This window comes from Eleutherodactylus coqui, chromosome 13 (genome assembly GCF_035609145.1).
Source record: "Eleutherodactylus coqui strain aEleCoq1 chromosome 13, aEleCoq1.hap1, whole genome shotgun sequence".
Taxonomy (NCBI): domain Eukaryota; kingdom Metazoa; phylum Chordata; class Amphibia; order Anura; family Eleutherodactylidae; genus Eleutherodactylus; species Eleutherodactylus coqui.
In genome coordinates, this window is record NC_089849.1 from 72,788,931 (window position 1) to 72,813,352 (window position 24,422).

The 24,422-nt window shown below is 43.7% G+C and overlaps 1 protein-coding gene across 6 annotated transcripts in view; it reads left to right on the plus strand.

Moving 5' to 3' along the window:
- CACNA1G (calcium voltage-gated channel subunit alpha1 G) overlaps positions 1-24,422 on the plus strand; it is a 179,977-nt gene that overhangs the window by 126,213 nt on the left and 29,342 nt on the right. For all 6 annotated transcript variants that reach the window (XM_066586608.1, XM_066586607.1, XM_066586613.1 and 3 more), the window contains 8 exons: positions 2,255-2,406; positions 4,326-4,435; positions 7,963-8,096; positions 9,840-9,910; positions 11,384-11,462; positions 11,544-11,665; positions 20,910-21,248; positions 22,755-22,895. In XM_066586608.1, coding sequence (XP_066442705.1) covers positions 2,255-2,406; positions 4,326-4,435; positions 7,963-8,096; positions 9,840-9,910; positions 11,384-11,462; positions 11,544-11,665; positions 20,910-21,248; positions 22,755-22,895 — 1,148 coding nt within the window. The remainder of the gene's footprint in view (positions 1-2,254; positions 2,407-4,325; positions 4,436-7,962; positions 8,097-9,839; positions 9,911-11,383; positions 11,463-11,543; positions 11,666-20,909; positions 21,249-22,754; positions 22,896-24,422) is intronic.

Below are 24,422 nucleotides of genomic sequence, written 5' to 3' on the forward strand. Positions count from 1 at the left end.
AACTGCTACTGAAGATCTTGCCTCAACTTGGTGTAGAGGTATCCAGAGATTAGCACCGACGTTACCATCAGAAGCCACATGCGGTTTTACAACGCAGTTCGTGACTGTAGGGCACACTACTGGGGCCATTCGGACCATGGGGCAACACCCTGAGATTTCCTGTTTACTTTATTGTTTCTATAGGAGGCTGAGATAGAATGTGGCAGCAAACTTTGATTTATGCTCACATATGCAGAATGATGTTCCCTGATTGCTGCACCCAGTCCAACATACGGGTGTATCATTTTTTTTCTAGTGAGGTCATCCCATAAGGGCTGATGCACATGTCTGCATGCATGTCACAAGACCCATACAAAAGCAAAGGCTCATACCGTACTTCCATGCAGCTAGATTTTCATTCATATGTTTTTTTGTATGTAGGGCATGTTCACATGGGCACAAAACACCGCCTGCCCTGTTATAAAGGCTATTTAGCCTAATAAGCTGCAAATGTCTTCTCTTCCCTGCAGTTCTGCGCTGTATTTCGCGCACACCGTTGCATATTGCGCACACACTTGCGTATCCCCATTAACATCTATGGGGCCCTTTCACAGTAAAATAGAGCATATTCTCGTGCCTGCATGTGAATGAGCCCATTGAAATGAATGGGTTCTATTCTCTGCAAATACGATCATGTGAGGGCGCCGTTAAAACCATTTTACAGAAGCGCGGGAAAAAAATTGTATGCGGTTCCAGTTACAGGACGCTATAAAGTGGATCAACCTCACATGCAACTAGCATGGAATGCGAATGCGATGTGTTTTTTCTTTCCCTCGCTACCATAGCAAATAATGGGCGATTCTTGAACAAGAATTGCCTAAAAATAAGACATGCGCTGATTTTTCTAACCCGGAGTTCTAGAAAAAAATAAAATAAAATCGATACTATAAATTAACCCCTTCAAATCCATTGGTTCTCTTCCCATTCAAGTTCTATCCATCTCGGAATCAGAGGGAACTCGCACGGAAAAATGATACATGTAATGCAGCCTTATGGATTCATAGTGGAGGTAATGCTTCTAAGGGAGAATACGGCGCCTTGTAGAGTTTTCATACTGGATGACATGGGGTGCCTACAGGTGCCTAGTGCACCCCATTCCCTGCCATATAGGACCATGCAAACATGACTGTGCGCAAGAGGCCTAACTATAAACTTTCTACAATCTATAGACATTTACAAAAAAAACCATGTCAAAGAATAATGGAATGAGACAAGCAAGCAGAAGTAATAAGAGTTGGCAGCAAGGATTACATAATGACTAGGAGGAATGATTACGGTACAGGACATGACTATTTCTTGGTGTGGAGCCCTCGCAGTGCTCTGTAAATAGGAGTTTTGTATTTTTCTTAGTCCAGCAGTGACGCGCAAGAAGAACAAATACTGTCAATCTGGGAATTCCTAGTGAGCTGCTAATGAACAAAATATAGCCTGGCTGCCAAATAGTCAGAATCCAATATGTATGCAAATGTCTTTTTTTTTCAGCGTTTTTCTGATAATTGTGTTTTAAATGAAACAGGAAAGTATAGGATCATGTAAAAGCAGATGTGGATGTAATATACAAGCATACAAGCATCGATCATTCACTCCACCTAGAATATCTAGGTGCTCTAATAATGATGGATAGAATTCCTTAACCCACACCACCCATTATGTGGTAAAGTCGTTCTCAGTTTCAGTATTTATGTTCCACTATGCACAATGTATTCTGTACTTTTCATTCTGTTCTCTGCATTTTCATCTCTTCTTCTACAAGTTCTTCCATAGGATGTTCGTAAGTTTTGTATTTGGGTCAAGTCCTTTTGTTGAAGTTTTATCTGTACCCATGTTTTGTCATCTGTAAAGTGGAATCGGAATATGTAATGTGAATTGAATATTTCTCGCAGTCGATGTTTCTATGTGCAAGTAGATGATGGCTACATTAGTTACCCGGGACCGATTTTTGGAAAATAGTATTAATCTTAAAAGTTGCTTTAATAAACAATGTGAAAAGTTTGTTACATTTGATTGTGTATGAAGTTTTTCGCATTTTTTTTCTATTCTGTTTCTGCATTAGTTATTTGATTTAGAGCATGGCAATTGCAAGTGCATGGGGTGCATGCATGACTGGGAGAAGGCTAATATGGCTAGGGGGTCGCAGAAATACCTTCTTTGTTAGAAATAACACATTGAATAGGAGTCCTAATTGAATGTAGTATTTATTTGCCTTTGTTTGTAGAAGCCCAGTGCAAGCCTTACTATTCAGAGTACTCCCATCCGCGGCTTTTCATACATCATATGTGCACAAGCCACTACCTGGATCTCTTCATTACCGGGGTTATTGGACTCAATGTTGTTACTATGGCCATGGAACACTACCAGCAGCCAAGGGTAAGACGCAAAACCTGAGCTCTTTTTTCACGAGTTAGCATATTATGACTGATGGCCTACCGGATTGGCCTCATATTAGCTTTGGTGATTTATGTAGAAAACTCTTTTAAAAAATTATTTAGGGGTCGTCTCTGATGGAAAACCCTTTTTTCTAAATTAAGTTGGCTGGACGATCAGCTGATCACTGGGCTGACTGCTTTTAGAAGTGGGGTTGACAATATGAGCCAAAGTAAAGAGCTGCTAACAAAGAGAGGCTCTCGTTTTGTAGGACACAGCCCTTCCATGTAAAAAATGTACTTGAATTGCCTCCATGTTATATTATATTTGTCTGGCTGACCAAAATTTCCCCTAATAACAGCTGATCATAAAGGTTTCCAAAGGCCTCATTCCAGACTCCTCCAAGAAAATCTCTCGTAGTGGTGGACCTGGTCTGTGCATGTATTATATGAACTGCCAGTTATCAGATAGGTCATCATGAAATATTATATTTGCTCAAAAGGGTAGCTGACCTGACCAAAGCTTCACCCGGGGATAATAGCTCTTTGTAGTGGGTTACTGAAGCTTAATTTGCAATGATCATGCAAACAAAAAGTTTTCTTCATAAGACAACCTCTTCTAGGTGGGTCTACATGCAGCCTTGTTATTGCACAGGAGCTCCAATTTCATTTCTCATAGCTGTGTTGCCCCGTGTCTTCCTCCATGGTAATTTGTCATGCAACAGTCACAAGAAAATTTCATAGAAATCGCAAATATTCCTGGACTGCAGCTACCTTGCTGCTCTCTCTCAGTTGTTGCATATGTGTGAAGATCCGGCCAAAATGTCATAACATATCACTATATAAAGGGCAACCTTATGGTTCCCAAGTGCATGGGGTCCACCTACACTGTTGCCCATTATCTCCCTATGCTACTATGCTTTTGCTGAACATCCACCCTTCTCAAAAAGATCACCAGAGGTGCAGTATTGGAATCTTTGTTGGAGATCTATAGAAAATAATTACTTCCATCATGTCAGCTGACTATGGAACAGGCTATCAACATTGTGACAGTTTTGAAGCATGCAAAACAAAGTAATTGTTGCAACAATGCTAATTGGCTTCATGTTCCAGTGACGGAAATGTAGAACACAGAGAAAAAAAGGTAGGGTGGGCAGAGCTTCTGTAACAGATGGTGCCGGAAGGATGGGAAAATATAATGAAGATGGGGGTTGCTGCCATCCTAGTTACACTACCAAAGCCAAACGACTATAACAGTATCAGAGCATAGAGTGACGATACAAAAACTAAGAACTAGGCGCAAACCTCAAGAAGAGAGGTCAACTTGGAAATGATGAATGGTATGAATGTAAGCGACACTCCAGGCCTGGAGAATCAAAGATGGTCAAACCACTTCTCTGACTATCTGATGTAGACTGTGCATAGTATGTATCGGTGGTCTAAGACACTACATGCTGATCTGGCTAGTCAGCACTGCTCACATGGACAGCACTGGTTAATTAAAGCAGCCTGTAGTATCTTAGACTCCTTAAGGCAAATTACTCGAGCGAGTATCGCCATTTTCGAGTACATGCCTGCTCGTCCGAAAAGATTCAGGGGCCGGCGGGGGTGACCTGTGAGTTGCGGGAGTGAGCAGGGAAGAGAGATCCCCCCCCCCCCGCTCTCCCCCACCGGCCCCCGAATCTTTTCGGGCAAGCAGGCATGTACTCGAAAATGGCGATACCCGCTCGAGTAATATGCCTTAGCGAGTACGCTCGCTCATCTCTATTGCCTACTAATGCACAGTATGCATCAGGTAGTTGGAGAGGTTGGTGGCCATCTTTGCTTCTCAATGCCCAGAGGGTCGATTTAAAAAAAAATGGTTGTAAAAATAATTGATGTAAAAGATTTAATGAGAAGCTAATGTTCCCTCATCTCTTCTAGGTCTTGGATGAAGCTCTGAAGATCTGTAACTACATTTTCACCTTAATTTTTGTACTAGAATCGGGGTGTAAAATGATTGCATTTGGATTCCGACGTTTTTTTAAAGACAGGTACAAAAATGTTATTTTAAAATAGCCATTTTTTCCACAGATTCGGGTGGGGCTGTTTTTCATGGTTTTATTGCTGTTGTTCAGTCACTGCTCAATTAGGACTAAGGAACAGAGAAATACTAATAGGTGTTAGTTTAAAGTGTAGTTGCCTCATTTGTACCGCAGTATTTAGGTCAGTATTTTGCATCAGGACTACTAAGCTAAAAGTTAAAGGCGTTGTAGCAAGATCATAACCAAGATAAGTTGCTGATCGGTGGTGGTCTCACCACTGAGACCCCCATTGATCTCGAGTGCAAGAGTCCCATGTCCTCACAGTAAGGAGGAGACTGAATAGGCCGCTGGTCGTTAAAACATTAAGCAAGCAGCAAGCTTAGATATTCCCGTCCGCCTCATTACAATGAATGGAGCGCCAACCGTGTATACTCTACTAGTGCTCCATTCTTTCTGACATCACTGTGGAGGGAGAAGTGACTCCCACAGTGACAGGTAATGTGGGTCACAGGACCCTGGTTCTTGAGATTAGTGAGGGTTTAAGGGGTGATGCCACCACTGATCAGCAAGTTATTCCCTATACAATCCCTTTAAAGGGAATGCATCCTCAGAAAATGACCTATTGTTTAAGCCACTAAGCCCAATAATAGCCTGATGCTTTCTGTTCTTCACACCAGCCTCAAGGACCATAGGCACAATGGGGCACATTAATTAGAGGTGTTATGTCAGAATTCTGGCATAAGTTGCACTTCTTTTTGCACAAATCTATTTAGACAGATGTTTAGCATAAAAACGTAATTTCGGCAATACCTCATTTTCTGATGACACAATTCTTGAAGGACAGAAAACCAACATAAAACGTTTTGCACCTCTTTTGTGTTTTGGAACCACTCCTGGTTATGATTTACAAATACTCATGCAAAATACTCATCGTGACATGCAGTTCAACCTCTTATATTTGCATATGTAATTTGAGGCAGAGGAAGGAAAAAGAGCTCTAAAATGGAATTTACCAATTTTCCTCAGAGTGGAGAAAATACCTTTCTATTTCAATGCTGGCAACATTCTACATTGCTAATACATGATCTGGTTTAGTATCTGCAGTAGATACAGAATACACCTAAGACAGATGTACATGTGTGCGTGACAAAAACAGCTTACAGATATATTTTTCATAGAAGTTATATTTTTAAATACAATTACCCCATAATTTCTACACATTTAAAATGTATAAGCATAATATGCATAGAACATAGCATTACCCCACCCAACCAATACAATTAATCCTATCTATAAACAAATCACAATCTCCCCGAACCCCTCTTCAAAAAAAAGTATTTAGAAACATTCAAAATGGAAAGCAAAATCACAAAAAAAACTAACTCTTCTCCACCTTTTCACCTGGTGGAGCGTGCAGATATATACCGGAACCTACTCATACGTTTTTATTGTGCAGATGTATGTCAAAGTGTGTCCTTTTAGCATAAATTTAGCTGATGACATCTGGATATCTTTTTTTTAAGGTACTGAATACTTTTCAGAACCACACAACTATAAAAAGCATTAAAGTATGTTTTTTGTCTTATGAAATAGACATATGAGATAGACAGATAGATAGATAGATAGATAGATAGATAGATAGATAGATAGATAGATAGATAGATAGATAGATAGATAGATAGATATGGGAGAGTTAGTGTAAAAGACATATAGATGTATACCCAAAATAACTAAAAGTGAATTACAATCTGTTTCTGAAGGGGGAACTTACTAGGTGATAAAGTCTGGTGATCTCAGCAGCATCTGCACCGTTTCAAGCAAGCAGTCTCAGGGGAGGGGGAAAAAGTGGCAACTGTAATGAGAGCTAGCAGGCTTATAGAGATAGGTGACAGTGCTACAACGCCACTGTATATGTAGGAGGGCAGACAATGACAAGGAGAGAAATCTACAGTACAAACAGCTCTACAAAGGAGAGCACAGGAGAGTCTATGAGCGCTGAGAAGTTTTTATTTTTCAATGGACCTACTCTTCATCTTATAAAGACATGGATATTTCAGTTGTGTTAGAAGCTAATTGTTAAGAGCATTTGCTATATTGTGAGTTTGAGTCTAAAGCGCTGCTGAGAAAACAAATACATAGAGTTGTGTTTCTGATTCCTTTCAAGCTTATGATCGGGTTTCAATCTATAATAAGCTAGGATGCAATTGTAAAAATGCAATGTGTTTTACTGTTCTTTAAACGGTGTCAAAAGAGGAGCTGAAAGCTTCCACCTCCACTAGGATAACGGAGAGCTGCCCCAGGGAGCAATGCAATCACAGCTAGTGATCAGTGTAATCGACAATAGTGCAATTCATTCTCTACTGACTGAGAGCTAATTTCCGTTTTTTTCCCATTGTGCAACATTAGAGCATATCTCTTGAGTGTAAAAATAAAAATGGACTCATTAAAGAAACATCAAAACCACAAAACAAGTCAGCGTATGCAAATCAGGTTCCATTGGCATTCACTGTGTATAAAAGTTTGAGATGCTTGTAAGAACTGAAAATTCGGGTAAACTTATAATTGTTTATGACAAATTTGGTGGAAAAGCTAACCACCTTCATCGCTTTATTGTAAACAATTCTAATATAATTTCCCAAATATTTCAAAATTTAACTAGTCATTTTTTAACATCGTCTCATGACTTATTATGACACACATCCTTTAATTGTGTTGGTGAGAATTGATAATTGCATCACAAACTATATACATTTTTCACTTCTTAAATGTTTGTCTGGTTTGTAGAATTAAAGGGGCTATCAGCATTAAAAAAAATATATAAAACCTCTGCAAATGGGATAAAACATGTAAGGAATCACTACTCATCTGTTCTCTGCCCTGGGGATCCAGTGCCATTGTGCTTGCAATTCCCTGATGGTCTCTGTTTACAAGTATAATATTCTGTATTGCTTGTGCCCATTGTAGCCAATCAGTTGTAGCATCAGTCACATGACATACTCTTGGCATCGTGGCTCATTGCCGAGCTTGGAAGCCAATAGTACATCACATGACTGTGTGGTCACTGATTGGCTGCAGTGGCCAAATGCTGTCTGCCTGAAATTAAAGACCAGGAGGACCATGGTAGAGCAAGTGCTGGATTGCTTGGACATAAAACAAGCAAGTAGTGTTTTTTGGAATGTTTTATTACATTTGAGGGTTTTTTAATTTGTTTTTTAAAGCTGGATAGCTCGTTAAATAGAGAGTAGCCTCATATTTACAGCCTCTGCTAATTAGTCAGGATACAGAGTTGTGAAGAGCATCTCTGACTTTAGAAAACCCAACATCTATAGGCGTTACACAGACAGTCCATTGATTTGAATGGGTCCCATATAATGCTTCCTTCCCCTGATGCAGTGCTGCACAGCAATTGAACATTTGCCACCAATTTCCTTACTGTTAACTGCAGATTATTGGGAATCCTGGCAGCCGTATAATATGTGACCCTTCATTTCGGAAGACTCTACCAATAACCTTTATTTCTAATGTCTGCATTATAGATGGAATCAACTGGATTTAGCAATTGTTCTTCTTTCAATTATGGGGATTACACTGGAAGAGATTGAAGTGAATGCATCACTGCCCATTAACCCGACAATTATTCGCATTATGAGAGTTCTGAGAATCGCGAGGGGTATGTAATCGGCTTGAGGTCACTGGGATATTGATATGTATTTGAGATATTGTATGTGGCAGAAAGATTGTGTATTTATGTCTTACTGTATATCTATCCTACCGGACTGAACAGGCATTAAGTACATTACTTGGGATATAATAGGCTCAGACAGCTACCAAATGACTTTCCATGGTCACTCCAAATAAATTATAATAAACAACATGCATCCCAAAATTAATTATAATACACACTGTGCCCCCGAAGTAATGACACACAATGGGATTTATCCCTATTGGACAGACTGTAAATCTCCATGAGGCCAATGGGCACTGAGATTCTACACTTGGTTGATCAATGCGGAGGGTGTAAAAGAGGGGCCTCCAGACTCCAACCTTAACAACATGGGCAATAGGCCTTTAAAGGGCCACTTCAGGGAATTTTTTGTTGATTCATTATGTAGCTATACCCCCGATATATATAAGTGGGCTAGTGTGACCGTTGTTAGTTGTTCCTTTCTATCTGAAACTCCTGGCCTCTTTCTCCTTAGGTGGCCATGTGATCTCAATTCTGGCCAGCTCAGGCCTGCTTTGGTTTTTGTGTTCAGTTTCCAGTCAATTCTTCAGTCTTGTGTTAAATTTATGGATTGTTAAGGATATGATGATACCAAATATGGTTTTTTTTTAAAGAAATTTTTTTTTTTATACAAACAGGAAAGTGCAGAAAGAAGTTTTTTTTATTTGCTTTACATTTTTTAAAACATTTTTTATGGCCCTGTAGAGAACTACAAAAGCTGTGATAGCTATGATAACTTGATAATGTACTGCAGTACTTCTGTACTGCAATACATTATCGCTCACAATAGCGATCATAGGCCATGGCAGGCAACTAGAGATGAGCGAGCGTACTTGCTAAGGCAAACTACTCGAGCGAGTAGTGCCTTATGCGGGTACCTGCCCGCTCGTCTCTAAAGATTTGGGTGCCGGCGGGGGAGAGCGGTGAGTTGAGGGAGTGAGCAGGGAGGAGCGGGGGGAGAGAGAGAGAAATCTTCCCCCTGTTCTTCCCCGCTCTTCCCCGCCGCTCCCCGCCAGCACCCGAATCTTTAATCTCGAGTAGTTTGCCTTAGCCAGTACGCTCGCTCATCTCTACAGGCAACGCATCCGGCCAATGACGTCACAGATGGAGCGCGCTTCCTCTGTGAGCCCTTTACATGCTGAGATGCACACTGATCACAGCCGGCTCCCTCTGCAGGATGGCACAGGAACAGAAGTGAGTCCACACCATCCACAGGACATAAGTTTACGTACTGTTATGTTAACTTTAAGGGGTTAACAACCAGTTTGTCAGAAACAGAGAGGGTCAGCCGGATCCCTTCGAGTTAAACCATTAACAGATCAACCATACATTATTTATAGTGAGTCATTTATAAGCCATATTAGTCATTCGATAAGCCTCGAGGCCTTATGAATCTCTTGTTGTGTTCGCCATTACAGTATACTATAAGGGTGAGTTCACACATTGCGGAATTGTTCTAGAATTTTGGCTGCAGATTTCACACCGAAATTCTACAGCACTGCGGGATTCATTCATTATAAAGCAGTGAGTCAATACTGCAATCAGAATTCACCGCAAAGTCCAGATATAGATTTTGGCGCAGATTTTTACGTGGATTTTGTTGCAGAGGTTCCCCAAGATGTTTGCACATACCTTACATTTGCTAGAGGTGTCTTGGCCCTATGTAATTATTTTGCTATTATTCTCCAGTGCTGAAGTTGTTGAAGATGGCTGTTGGGATGAGAGCTTTGCTGGATACGGTTCTACAAGCTCTTCCTCAGGTACAGAAAAACAAGGTCATAAACCATATTAAGACAGGGGCACATTTACTACTCATGTATACGTTGCATACAGGCTCCAGCTTGTATAGAGCCTTAGTACAGCACCTATAGAGGACATACTGTACTACAGACTCTTTAATTCAGTCAGGGTGCACAAACACACACTGACCGAAAAAAAAGAGTCACACTCATACCCTGAGCGCCGACTTCGATGCGTGAGAGTACGGAAATGGGAAGTTGCGTAAGTATAAGAAGTATACCCTTGGATCCTTCAATAAATTTTCTGTAAGCTCCATAACTTAGTAGGTGGGGACAGGTCCCCCCTAAATGTTTTATCAAAGAACATTACAAAATAAGACAACATTTACAAGAAGAAAACTATAATCATAGGAGCTCCGTGACCTGATCTCCAGCTGCTGCTGCCGCTCCCTCCAGCCTCCGCTGGCAGTGGTTGTGCTCATGCCACTGGCGCTCCATCTCCTGCTGCTGGCGCTGTTCCCTCCAGCGTCCCTGCTGCTGCCGCCGCCAGCACTCCGTGTCGTTGCTGCCGATCTCTCTGCTCTGTCTGCCGCCGCTGCCTGTCTTCCTGCCACTGCTCCCTCTGCTCCGTCCGCTGACGATGCCGGCGATTCCTCCGCCACCGACGCTTCCCCTCCTAAGGCCACACACGCCCCCAGCCTATCAGAAGCTGGGGGCGTTACAACATGTCAAACTCCTGTACTATGTCGCCACCCCTAACTTCCAGTGGTGACATAATACAAGACTACCCGGGAGCTGTGGCCCCTGCTGGTATTCACAAGTGGTGAGCGGCCAATGGCGGCGGGTGCCAGCAGGGAGGGCTCTGCGTGCCGCCTCTGGCACGCGTGCCATAGGTTCGCCACCACTGCTATAGAAGGTACTGCTGTTTTTTAGAGCTTTTATTGCCTTTAAATAATTTTGCTAGCAATAAATGTAAACGTTAAATGTATTGGATCGTACTGGCATGTGTTTCCATATGTTTTACAGTGACTATAATGTTAATAAAAAGTTTATGTTTCCCAATTATTTTTTTGTAGGGCAGAAAAGTGTGGTTCGCTACACTCTTCCATCCCGCAAAAAAAGAGTTCACAAATGCATTTGAGGTCAAATATAGTCAAAAGCATGCAATTTTAAACTGTGTTCGACCCATTCTAGCCAATGGGTACATGAAACTATAAGATTTTATACTTTTTTTAAAATATAAAAACGTATACGATTCACAGATGCCTAAATCCTAGTGTGAACATCCCCTTACCTCAGTCACTGCACTCATAAAAACATGTCTGCCACATACGATACATTTTAATAGTGCCACACAAACTAATTATTCCAACTACAAGTACATTACATGCCAAGAGTTGTAGTTCTGTAATAGCTGCAGACCCGCAGGTTGGAGACCATTGCTATAGGTGAATCCCAAACAGTAATAGCCATATGCCTTTCCCTTCCCTACAGGTGGGGAATCTAGGTCTTCTCTTTATGCTGCTATTCTTCATTTTTGCTGCCTTGGGAGTTGAACTGTTTGGTGACTTGGGTAAGTGTGCAGGAAAACGCTGAGCATATTAGAAATGTAGAATGGGCACAATTTTAATCTACTATTGGCATTTTTTCATAGAGTGCAATGATTCTCATCCATGTGAAGGTCTTGGAAGACATGCTACATTTAGGAACTTTGGAATGGCCTTTCTAACTCTCTTCCGTGTATCTACAGGCGATAACTGGAATGGGATTATGAAGGTAAAAAAGCATCTAAGTTATGTCAACATGTAAATAATTATAAAGGAAACCTGGATGGATATTGTCTCCCTTCAGCCTAACATACTACTGTGGCAAGCTGGGGTCTACTTGCCTGCGGATCGCCAACTTCCAGACTGGAATGGGCACCAGCCGTGTAGAAACACTCTGGAGATGTGGATTTTCTTTAAACCTGGCTCCTTCCAGTCTTTATTCACAGCACAAACAACGTAAACAGAGTCCATATAATGTACTTCAGTAAAACATAAAGTCCATATACACACCCCACCTGGGTGTTGAGGTTAGGGTGGTCAACCCTGTCAACCTCCTGCCTTCCTGGTCTGCACTAGACCCTGGGGCTAGCAGCCCTCCCAGCTCCACTGAGCCAACGTCTCCCTGGGTGTAGCAGGAATGTACTCTTATATCCAACTTCCTGACCACACATATGGGCATTTTTCCTTTTCTCAGGCACCAGAATGCCTGTCTGTTGCCCCCTACAGGCCGTTCTCTATAGTGCACCTCTACACTATGTTGCTATGATAACCACCTGAGTATTGTTTGACATGATTAATATTTCCATGAATATTCTACATTCTACCGTATATGCTGCATATTTCTGTTAATATTGTCCTCCATCCATAATGGTACTTTGCTTTGTAACATACGTAATAAAGAGCCTATGGCACACTGGCAAACTCCAGCGCCCCTTCGTTCTGGTCCTGGGGTGTGGATCCCCACCGGTCATATTTTAATATTTATTATGGAGCTTACTCAATCTGCTCAATAAAAGACATAAACGGCATAACTGTGGGGCAGACCCTTCCAGATGTGCAATCATTCAAACTATCTTGCGATCACGCGGACAAACTCGTGAATGCGTGAACAAACTCGCCGTCGCGCTGGTCAGCTTGAATTTCGTCGCGATTGCTTTATAAGACACACTGTCTTTTTCCCCTCACTTTGGGGAGAAGAAAAGTGCATCTTATAAAGTGAAAAATATGGTGTATATATAGGCATAAAAGATTACTGCATTAGGAACCCCTGCTCAATAACGGGTTGCTCCACCTTTGTGGGCAATCATGGAACAGATTCCACAAGATGACAAATATCCTCCATACTCAATTCAGCCCATGCCTGCTACAGCAGCTCCGTCAGTTGGAGCAATTTTATGGATAAGTGGGAGCAGATCTCACAGCCCTTTCCAGCATATGCCAAACATGTTCAATGAGGTTACAGTCTGGTAATTTTGGGGTCAAGGCAGTGTGAAGAATTCATTGTCATGTTCCTCTACCCATTGCCTAGTGCAGGGCTCCTCAACCACCGGTCCGCGGACCGGGCCGTTAGGTGTTTCCTGCTGGTCCACGGCACCGCCAGGAACACACATGTGTCAAACACAAGGCCCGCGGGCCGAATCCGGCCCGCTGCCTCGTGTAATGTGGCCCGCGGCGTACCGACGCCGCTCACCACTGAAGCGATTACCAGCTGGGGTGCCGCAGCTCCCCGCTGGTAATCGCGCTGTTGCCACTGATCCCGGCGCACACTGACAACAGTGTGCAGCCAGGATCCTCCTCCCCGAGTCCCCTGCTCATTAGTTCTGCAGGAGAGGACTCAGGGAGGAAGCGTGTCGGGCTACACACTGACATCAGTGTGACCCATGCTCAGCGCGAGCAGAGAGGGAGCAACGCTGACAGGAAGGAAGAGGTAAGTATATGGGTGGGGGGGGCTGCTTACTACTGGGGCGGTGGGGGGAGGATGCTTATTACTGAGGGGTGGGGGCTGCCTATTACTGGGGGGGCTGCCTATTACTGGGGGGGCTGCCTATTACTGGGGGGAGGCTGCCTATTACTGGGGGGGCTGCTTATTACTGGGGGGCTGCCTATTACTGAGGGGGGGCTGCCTATTACTGGGGGGGCTGCTTATTACTGAGGGGTGGGGGCTGCCTATTACTGGGGGGGCTACTTATTACTGGGGTGGGGGCTGCCTATTACTGGGGGGTGCTGCCTATTGCTGAGGGGGGCTGCCTATTACTGGGAGGGGGGCTGCTTATTACTGAGGGGTGGGGGCTGCCTATTACTGGGGGGGCTGCCTATTACTGGGGGGAACTGCCTATTACTGGGGGGTGCCTATTACTGGGGGGCTGCTTATTACTGGGGGGCTGCCTATTACTGGGGGGCTGCCTATTACTGGGGGGGGGCTGGTTATTACTGGGGAGGGGGCTGGTTATTACTGGGGGGAGGCTGCTTATTTCGGGGGGGCTGCTTATTACTGGGGGTGGGGGCTGCTTATTACTGAGGGGTGGGGGCTGCCTATTACTGGGGGATGGGGGAGGCTGCCTATTACTGGGGGGGAGGCTGCCTATTACTGGGGGGGGGAGCTGCTTATTACTGGGGGGGGAGGCTGCTTATTACTGGGGGGAAGGCTGCTTATTACTGGGGGGCTGCTTATTATTATTACTGAGGTGGGGGCTTATTGTTATTACTGAGTTGGGGGCTTATTATTATTACTGAGGTGGGGGGCTTGTTACTGAGGGGGCTTATTATTATTACTGAGGGGGGCTTATTACTGGGGGAGCTTATAATTATAACGTTGCTATGGGGGTTAATATTACTAATTGGGCCACTGTGGGGTCGTTATTTTTACTGGGGCCACTATTAGGGTCACTATTAGGGCTCGTTCACAAGGTGCCTTCTTGAAGCGCTGAGGACTGTGGCGCCAAACAACAGAGCGTCCCGCGAGTTGGAGGAAGAGCCGCCTCTGTGCAAGCAGCAGCAGCCGCCGCGCCTGTACACCTGTTGGGACCTAGGTCAGTTTTCAAGGTAATCCTGCCGGGGAGGAGGGGGGAGATAAATTATATGCTGCCCTATGTATGTGCTGGGGGGAGATAGATTATATGCTGCCCACTGCCCTATGTGTGTGCTGCCAGGCGGGGGGGGGGGGGGATATAATATACTGCCCTATGTGTGTACTGCGAGGACATTCTAAATTCATAATTAAATATGTATGCACTAAACTCCAACCCCCTTCATAACCCCGCCCCATATAACCAAAACCCCGCCCACATCCCGCGCCCACCCTGCTGGGCCTTGTAAAAATGGTCTTGCTTGAAGCCGGACCCTGGTGCCAAAAAGGTTGGGGACCACTGGCCTAGTGTACAACGTACAATGACATGGAGCGTTGTCCTGTTGAAAGATAGCACTGTGGTCTGGGAAGGTATGGGTGCAGATGGTCAGCTAACAAGTCCCTGCAGCATTCACCATTCAAGGATTGTAGTATCATGACCAATCGTCATAAGCCATGCTAGGAAAAAGGCTCCCCAGACCATGACACCACCACCATTGGCCTGTTAAACTTCAGCGGTGAACTCTTAGGACTTGAATTCATGCTGTTTACACCAGATGCAATCCAAGCCTTCCTTATGCTTCAGCAGGAAATGGAACTCATCACTCCAGACGACCTTCTGCCAAGATCTATTGACATCTGTCCTGGGCCTATATGATGCATTATTGGGGATGACGCTGGATCATCGGGGCACCATTGTCAGTATTTGGCTTTTGAGCCTCTGGCGACACAACGTACGCCACATGATGACTGTGGAAATGTATCCAGCTTCCCCACTGTTGTACTGCTAGATTCATTGGCCCATTGTGGCACGTCGTTGCTGAGATACTAGACATGCCACCTGATGCTTGACTTTAGGATCAACCACACATGGCCTGCCGCTGTGTGATCTTCTGTCGGATGACTATCCGTGGTTCAGCCAGTCCTGTACACTCTTTAAACCATGGTTCAAGAACAGACAACAAGTGTCACTATTTTGGAAATCCTGGCACTACACCTCTGGGCACCAACAATCTGCCAACGGTCAAAGTCACTCAAGTCACCACATTTACCCATGACTGCCTCACGTCATCTCTTGCTGCGCAGATTAGAGGTCATCACATTTTCTGAGAGCAGATTGTGACGCGGCCGCCACATGGTACTGTGTTACTGATCACAAGATGTCACTCGCCAGCTGTTCCTAAAGCAGCGATCTTTTCATGTGTATATTATATATGTATACTGTAAATATGAATGAAAACGTCTCCATACACGGGGTATAGTCTGCTACATGTTTCGGCACATCTTACCTATAGCCTCAACCACCTGCCTAGTTTTTTGTAGTTCTCCCTCATGCCATCAAAGCAGCTTTGACCTGTCAAAGCCCCTATAAGACCTCAGAAGGTGTCCTGTGGTATCTGGCACCAAGACATTAGCATTAGATTGTCTAAGTTGTGCGGTGCGGCCCCCAGGGATCGGACTTGTTTTTTCAGCACAACCCACAGAGAAGATTGAGATCTAGAGAATTAGAGACCAAATCAACAGCCTGAACTATTTCTTCCTGATCCGCAAATCATTCCTGAACAATCTTTTCAGTGTGGTGTCACGTTATCCTGCTGAAAAAGGTCCCAGCCATCAGGGGATAGAGCAGCCATAATGGGCAATTAGTATATAATATCCATATTATATTTCATAGAGAACACCTTGTAGGAGGTGACACTGATACAGTTGGTACCATGTTGTAAACTTCCAGTGATATCGTTCTAAGTGAGCCTGTGACACATTATTATTAATTAGTATGTATGTACCACCACCTAGCAGCTATTTATGACACCTGAACTAGTGCTTGAGGTATACTACCTTAAAGGCTCTTTCCCACGAGCGTAGGCATTTTTACGTGCGCCCATCAGCGCCATAAAAACCTGAAATCTAAAGTTTGTGCACCCGTTCAGACGGCACAGGCCAGGCGCATATATGCTGAGGCGGCAATGCCGTTGCCTACCCTCCCCCTCGCCGGCTCACCTCCTCTCTCCTTCCTTCTAGCTGTTTGCAATGGAAGTGGGTGGGGCAGAGTTAAGCACCCGCCCACCTCCCATTGTATGCAACCATCAATGGGAGGGGCGGAGCTTTGTTCCGCCCCCATCCCATTGCAAACAGCCGGAGAGGAAGAGAGAGGAGGAAAGAAGGGAGAGAGAGTTTAGCAGTCACGCTACTAAACTCCCTCTCACCTCCTTTCTCCGGCCGCTGTCATTGCAGTGCCGATGTGTTCCGGGCACAAAGATAGTTCCAGGACTATCTTTGCTGCTCGGCTTAAAAGCGCCCAGTGCTATATTTGCCAGTCGGGCGCTTTTACACTGCGGGAATACGCCTGTGTGATCTGATGCATTGGAATCCAATGCATATTGATAGCGTATAACGGCCGTCCGTGAAAACGGCGGCCAATATATGCTTGTGTGAATAAGCCCTTAGGGTGCACGGATCGGTGCTGCAGTACCTCATTGCTGTTATTTCTGATACTCTAATATTATACATCATTATAGAAGAAGGTGGCACTATGCAACTATATAATTGACCTATGTACTTGACATATATACTGTTGGTTCTTTATACCATGAAATTCCTTTCATCCTACAGCTAATCAGTGTAGTGTGATCATTTACAGCTTGTTTTTAGCAGAAAACTGCAATTTAATGTGGAATTTCAGGAGATCAAAAGCAGAAGATTTAGTTAAAATTGTAAATTAAGGGGCCACTCTGGTGATTTTTTTACTCACTCATTATGTAGCTATCCTCCCATTATATATGTCGGCCAGTGTTACCTTGGTTAGTTATTTCTTTCTGTCTGAAACTCCCAGTCTCTTTTTCCTCCGATGGTCATGTGATCTCAGTTCTGACCTGCTCAGATCTGCTTGGGGTTATGTAATCATTTTCTAGTCAAATTCTCAGTGTGTGTGATACTGTTACATGATCCCTACTACAGGAGCTACCTACAGGGAGATACAAAGACTCCTGTCACACTTACTGATGATTATCTTAGCTTCTGTCACACAGTCACAATAGAGGAGATCACAGCTCACCTTCCCGACTGTATACTTCTGGTCTGTAGCTTATTTAGGTCAACATAGAAGGTAATGATAATTAAACTGTCCCCCAGCACACAAAGGTTGTACAGCCTCGGCTAATACTGTGCTGTGCATTATGGCATAGATGTGAAACTGAAAGTAAAAAATCTCAGCCTCAAGATGGTGCATGATAAGCATCAGACAGGAGGCTGCACTGTAGGGATGTGGCTGCAATACACAAAAGAAACTTCCAGTGTGTGACAGGCAATCAGGTGAGGGGGTTAGCCACAGAAACATGTATTTTTAGTGTAGGGATCCTTTAAGAAATTCTTCTAATTAAAAAAATAAGTTTTATGTCAGAGTGCTTTTTGAAGGGTTTCAACTCTTAACTTTTTCCAGCACATTGTATTTATTTTTAATAAAAGTCTAATATTCCAGAATATACATTTATATATATGTAACCCAGCACCTATCAGTTCCCATTGATGTTGAGGAAAATTATTGTATAAGAGGGTAGGAAATATATAACCCCCAAGAACAGCAGTTTCCATATTAGTGCTTCTATTCTCTTCTGGTGATTCTCAGTGGAAATAAGTCCTATGGCACAGTGAAATCATTCTGCTCTTCTAATGAGTTTATCATGGATAGGACTCAATAGACTGCGCTGTTATGGCACTTAAATGATTCCGTGCAGCATATCCCTGAGGTCTGTAGTGCAATAACTGCATAGAGGAACATTCATTACCCACTGAACACCTCTCCTGATATTTTGCTTTCCTCATTACAGGTATTTTTATAGCAGTGAGGTCAATCCTGGGGGGACGAAATGGAAATTTTAAAAAGTCGTCACATACTTTGCTTATTTTTACGAATAATGATATTACATGGAGATGTAGCAATCATGAACATTACTAGAGCGTGGTGATAACAGCAATCTACTACCAGGCTGTAAATTCAGTTATAATAATGTGTGCAATGCCAAGTTAGGGCTCATTCACACTAGCGGTTTCCCTCTGGTCCGTTTTTGGAGCAGAGGGTCGGTCCCACGAGCATGTACGCTGTGACCTGATGCATTGGATTCCAATGCAGCAGATCACATGGTCGTATTCTTGAGACGTGAAAGCTCGCTCTTTGCAATGGGGGGGTGGGACAGGGCAGAGCTAAGTGCCAACCCATCCCTCCTCCCATTGCTGGCTGCGGACAAGGGCCGGGATGTGGGCGGAGCTAAGCTCCCACCCTCTCCCCGCCCCTTGTCCATAGCCATCAATGGGAGGAGGCGGGGTGGGCTGACGCTTAGCTCTGCCCGTCCCATTGCAAAGAACGAGCAGGGAGGAGAGCAGAGGTGAGCCTGCGATGGTAAGGGAGGGGAAAGGGGCGACGGCATGGTGAGCTCGGCGCATATGCGCTTGGGCCTATGCCGTGTGAATGGGCGCACAAAACTTAGATTTGTGTGCCTGTTCACGAGCTTCTACGCCCCAGATGATAGCATATATCGGCCAGCAGTGAATACGCCGGCCGATAGACGCTCGTGGGAAAGAGCCCATAGGGCTTCTTCACTTTACTGTATTTGTGTAGGTATTTGCGAACGCAAAATCTGTGCACTAAAGGCAGAGAATAGAATCCATTGATTTCAATGAGTTTGTTCTCATAAGCGAGTTTCTGTTCAATTTTCGTATTTTGGTCACACAATTACACAGTGTATTTACACAACCGAATTATTCATATTCCTTGCATATTGTGGTTTTTTTATGCGCATATTTGCAAAAAAAACCCTGCAAGAATCCCCATTGATTTTATGCGTAAAGGAAGCCTGATTATTACAGCAGCCAGTTTGGTCTTTACACTTTCTTTACTTACAGATATTTGCATTTTTCCTTTCAGCTGCAGCAATTTTCAGACAAGTGACAACGGGAAGTTGGACTCTCTTTGTCTTTGCTCAGAGCAGTGTACAGGCTCAATAGAAAGTCTATGAACACATCACTTACTGATCACAGCCATGAGAGCATAGCGCTCCATTGAGCTCTTCCGCCCTTTTGCTTTAGCAGTCAGTAGGGGGCTCAGCACCTGGATCCACATTGATCAAAACTTCTGAAATGTCACATTGTTTAGTCACCCTCCAATTATAATAACTATAGATATAATTTCTCATGCACTAGTAAATGAGCTTTATTTTAATAATAATAACCCTTTCCAATCTACTCTCTGATATCTAAAGACATTCTGATTGAAGGCTGTACAGCTTCCGATGTCGGAAGACGTCCGGCAGGGAATTCTTACTGTATATTACTGGCCGCTCTGTTGTCAGGGGCCTCTCCAGCATGTCTTATACCGCAGTACTGGCTCTAGCCAGCAGGTGGCGCCATTGTATAATGGCAGAAAGAGAAAGCCCCCTAGGAAAACCTGAATCAAAAATTGGATTGCAAAGGGTTAAAAAATAGCAGGGTCTTGTTCAGTTTTTTATTGTTCCTATGCTTAATAGCTTGTTAAAGAGTTACAGGCCTTGTTTGCTTTGGGCAATCACTTTTTGTAGGGTCCCTTGATTATAAGCAGATCAGTGGGTTTATCGCTGCTTGAGACCTCCAGCGATTAGCTGTAATCTGTGCAAAACTCTGGCAGTAAGTGTTCAATTTCCCGGCTGTCTGTCACCATCGGGGGAAAAAAATATATAATTCCCATTGAAATCAGTAAGTTTTCCATGTAAGGCATCTGTTGGCGTTAGGTACCAGTTTGAAAGCAAAAATTACCTGGATATGGCAGATGGGCCCACGTGTTTTGATCGAAATATGCACTAAGATCTTTGTATTTTTATGAGTGCCGAGACGTGCTTGTTACTATTTTTGTTTGCAGTTATTTGACTTTTATTGCAGTACATATATCTTTGCCAAATATCTAAGAGCAGGGGCGTAACTATAGAGGGTGCAGGGGATGCGGTTGCACCCGGGCCCAGGAGCCTTAGGGGGCCCATACGGCCTCTCTTCTCCATATAGGGAGCCCAGTACTATGAATAAAGCATTATAGTTGGGGACCCTGTTACAGGTTTTGCATTGGGGCCCAGAAGCTTCAGGTTATGCCTCTGTGCAGCATGGTTTAGGTATGGGTATGGGTACAGATACAATTAGAGGGGGGGGGCAGCTCACCTTTTGCATGAGGGCCCCTGAGCCTTTAGTTACGCCCCTGTCTAAGAGTACCTTGTATATATTTCTTGATGGCAAAATGATTGACTATACAACAATTTCTGACTAAACTTTGGACAAAATCTGGAAATTATTGGTGCATTGGTGAAATAATCCACAGTAATTTACAAAATAGGTGAACTGATGTACATGTCTGCTAATGGGGTATATCTAATAACATTATTTCTCACCTTAGGACACACTACGTGACTGCAACGAGGAGTCCACCTGCTACAACACAGTCATCTCTCCAATCTACTTCGTCTCCTTTGTGCTGACAGCGCAGTTTGTCTTAGTCAATGTGGTGATTGCAGTACTCATGAAACACCTAGAAGAAAGCAACAAAGAAGCCAAAGAGGAGGCTGAACTTGAGGCGGAAATGGAGTTAGAGTTTCAGATTCAGAACATTCAAAGTCCAGATAATGATAATTTCCTCTGGGCTGGAAGAGACCTCAGCTACACGCAGGACAGTCCTTATGGATATCTGAACTCTGTGAAGGATAAGGGTGATTCTCAGTCACTAGTCCATCCCATGGTAAGACTTCATCTTCATCTGATTTGCTGCAGGTCAATGCATTACATCTCCTTCTATTTCACCCTGGCAACAGCAAGGCACACGACTCTCATTACTATAAGCATCTTTGCAACTTGTCTTGTGAGCAGCATAACCACTACAAACATCATCCATGGCCAAAGGCTCCGTAGGAGCAGCGTCCTCTACGCAAAATGCTTAAAGAGGTTATCCCACAACAATTCGTATGCGGAATCTGCTTGCGGAAGACCGCAGCAGATCCCAGCAGTGAGCCAGCGCACACCCGTGTAATGTACCGCGCAGGACTGAGTACTCACCTAGGCAGTCATGCGCAGTACAGCCTGTTTGTATTTCCTGCTCCGTCGCTTACCAATGACCTGGATACCCACCACCCATACACATTGTAGTTGCATATGGGCTGCGGGTATATCCGTGACCATAAAGCGCCATAGGCTCTATGTCGTGGATTCCGTAGTAAAAGAGAACATGCTGCATTCTATTTTCCGGGAGTGGATTACGTAATACCAAAACGCTAATGTGCGTACAACTGCGTAATCCAATGCATTTGATTGATCCACGTATTACCGCGGATTAATCACTCGCGGAATCCGCAATTACTATCCACTTGTGCGAGACCGGCCTTATTCTTATTTTTAATATGTCAATAACAGACAGCTTGCTACTTATGACAAGCCTCTTATTTTTGTCAGCCTCTTCCCTTCCTCTTCACTGAGCAGTATGGAACATGGCACCGTGTGCAGCTTACATCTTCTTCCCCTCACCCCTTCTCTTCTCAGAGATATTCTAGTGAAACTAAAGAGCTGAGACATACTGTGTGAAGAGCTGGTGTGAAGATCTGAAGGTACCAGACAGGGTTAATTTGGCATGGGAGGCCTCTAGGCCCCCCAAGCTTAGGGACCTGGTCTCAATTGTGACCACTGCAACCCCTATAGCTATGCCACTGTCCATGATGCCTTACCCAGGTGTCACATAAGGAAGCATAACCAGAAAACATCTTTCAGACTCTACAGTTATACAGAGCATTCCAAAATGTAATTACGATGCTCAGCAGCCATAGAGGAAGACCGGAGAAGAGACTGTAGGCTCTGCAGTAGCATTTAAGTCACAGCTAGTGTGCAAATATGACATACGGATGAGAAGATTTGCAGTTGTGAAATGTATTTCTGGATTCCTGCTATTCAACAGCCCAGGCAAATTCAGCCTGATATTTTACTATTCATCATCCTACAGGAGACAGCAGTGGCATGATTATAGGCACAGACTTTGTTTTTCACTGGAGATTCCCTTTATGTTATGGAAATACATCAATCAGAGGCGAAATAATCTTAACCTATATCCAATATTTTAATGAATTCATGGTCCTCCCCAATGTAAATGTTCTTCACATGCTTTATTTTGGAATAAACGTGAAAGATAATGGTGGAATTACTACTTTGATACCTAAAAGTTGTGTTTACTATTACTAATAGGTTAACCTTTTTTTCACAGGAGAGACACATGTTTGATACTATATCATTACTAATCCAGGGATCTTTAGAGGGTGAGATGAAGCTTATGGACAATCTTTCTGGTTCTGTATGCCATCATTATGCTTTGCCTCCATATGACAAAGGCTCATCTGAAAAGCAGGTCAGTTCTAGCTATGAAAAGCTTTCGATCTGCAACAGATCATTGTATTATCACTTTCATAATGTCAGTCTTATGCATAGTAAGTACAGTCTGCTCTATTGCATCTCCCAGCATTTTCTACCATTAAACAGCTAAACGGCACATGCATCCAAATGAAACCTGTACTAGAAGAGAACAAGATCATTAGCATGTAGGCAAACATATAGAGAAATAAAACTAGTTTTTAGTATGCTATAGCAAAAACTGTTAAAAAAGCCATTCAGACTCTCTAAAAAATATTTTATTAGGTGTCTGAATATGTTTAACAACAAAGCTGGTGATAACAGGTGTCAACGCCCGATCTACAGGATCTTGTTGAGGTTCAACATTGTCCAGGACTGAAAAAACACAAAAGTCTTGTGTACTTATATGTATGATTTCAGGTACTACCAAATATAAGGGCAGTATGTTCTAGAATAGGGCATATAACACAGATGTGACGTTTTTGATAAAACAGGTTGATAGGGATAGAGAACATAGCTAGAGATGAGCGAGTATACTCGCTAAGGCACATTACTCGAGCGAGTAGTGCCTTAGCAGAGTATCTCCCCGCTCGTCTCTAAAGATTCGGGTGCCAGCGGAGGGGGAGAGCAGGGAGGAACGGAGGGGAGATCTCTATCCCCCTCTCTCCCCCCCGCTCCCCACGCAACTCACCTGTCACCCGCACCGGCCCCCGAATCTTTAGAGATGAGCGGGGAAATACTCGGCTAAGGCACTACTCGCTCGAGTAATGTGCCTTAGCGAGTATACTCGCTCATCTCTAAACATAGCATTTAATGGGTTGACGAAGTCTCGCCCTAAATAGGTCCTTAAATATGTTGATCACACTTTAAATCTCAAGTATGGATAGTATTTCTGGTGCAGAAATTATAGTGTCCACGCAGCTGTCCTATATAGTGGCTAAAAAGTAATAGCCTCTGATTAGCTTCTATGTGGAGTCACAATCTATAGTTTAAAAAACTCTGCAGTTTTCACACTGACCACTAAGGGTATGTTCCCACATTGCCCATCGCGGTTGTGATGCGACACTTGGTGCGCAATATCTGTTGCAGACATTCTGCAAAATTTTCCGCTACATGAGAATGTACCATAAACTTACTAACAGTCTGACCTGTCCTGTTCTGCAGAGATCATTTTATGCCCGGCAGCTGGAAAGACCCAATTATGGTCAATGGGGTCCTTTTGCGGCTGTTTGGTTCCATCATAAGACAGATTCATTCGTCCATTGGTGTCCTCTTTTCTGCGCCCCAAACGCAGCAGGAAAACAGATCCACCCGGCGCTGCAGATATAAAGGCAGCCTAAGAAGCTTATATACAGTAACTGGTAACTTTCTGTTGCACCACAGCTTTGGGCTTTATACTCCACATATTGAGAGTATGCACACCACATGGTGCCCAGTTCACCAACCAAAATCTAGTAACCACAAGTTGAGCACATTCTATCTTGTGTCAGTTATAGCAATCAATCCCTATTTCTTTTGTTCTTGA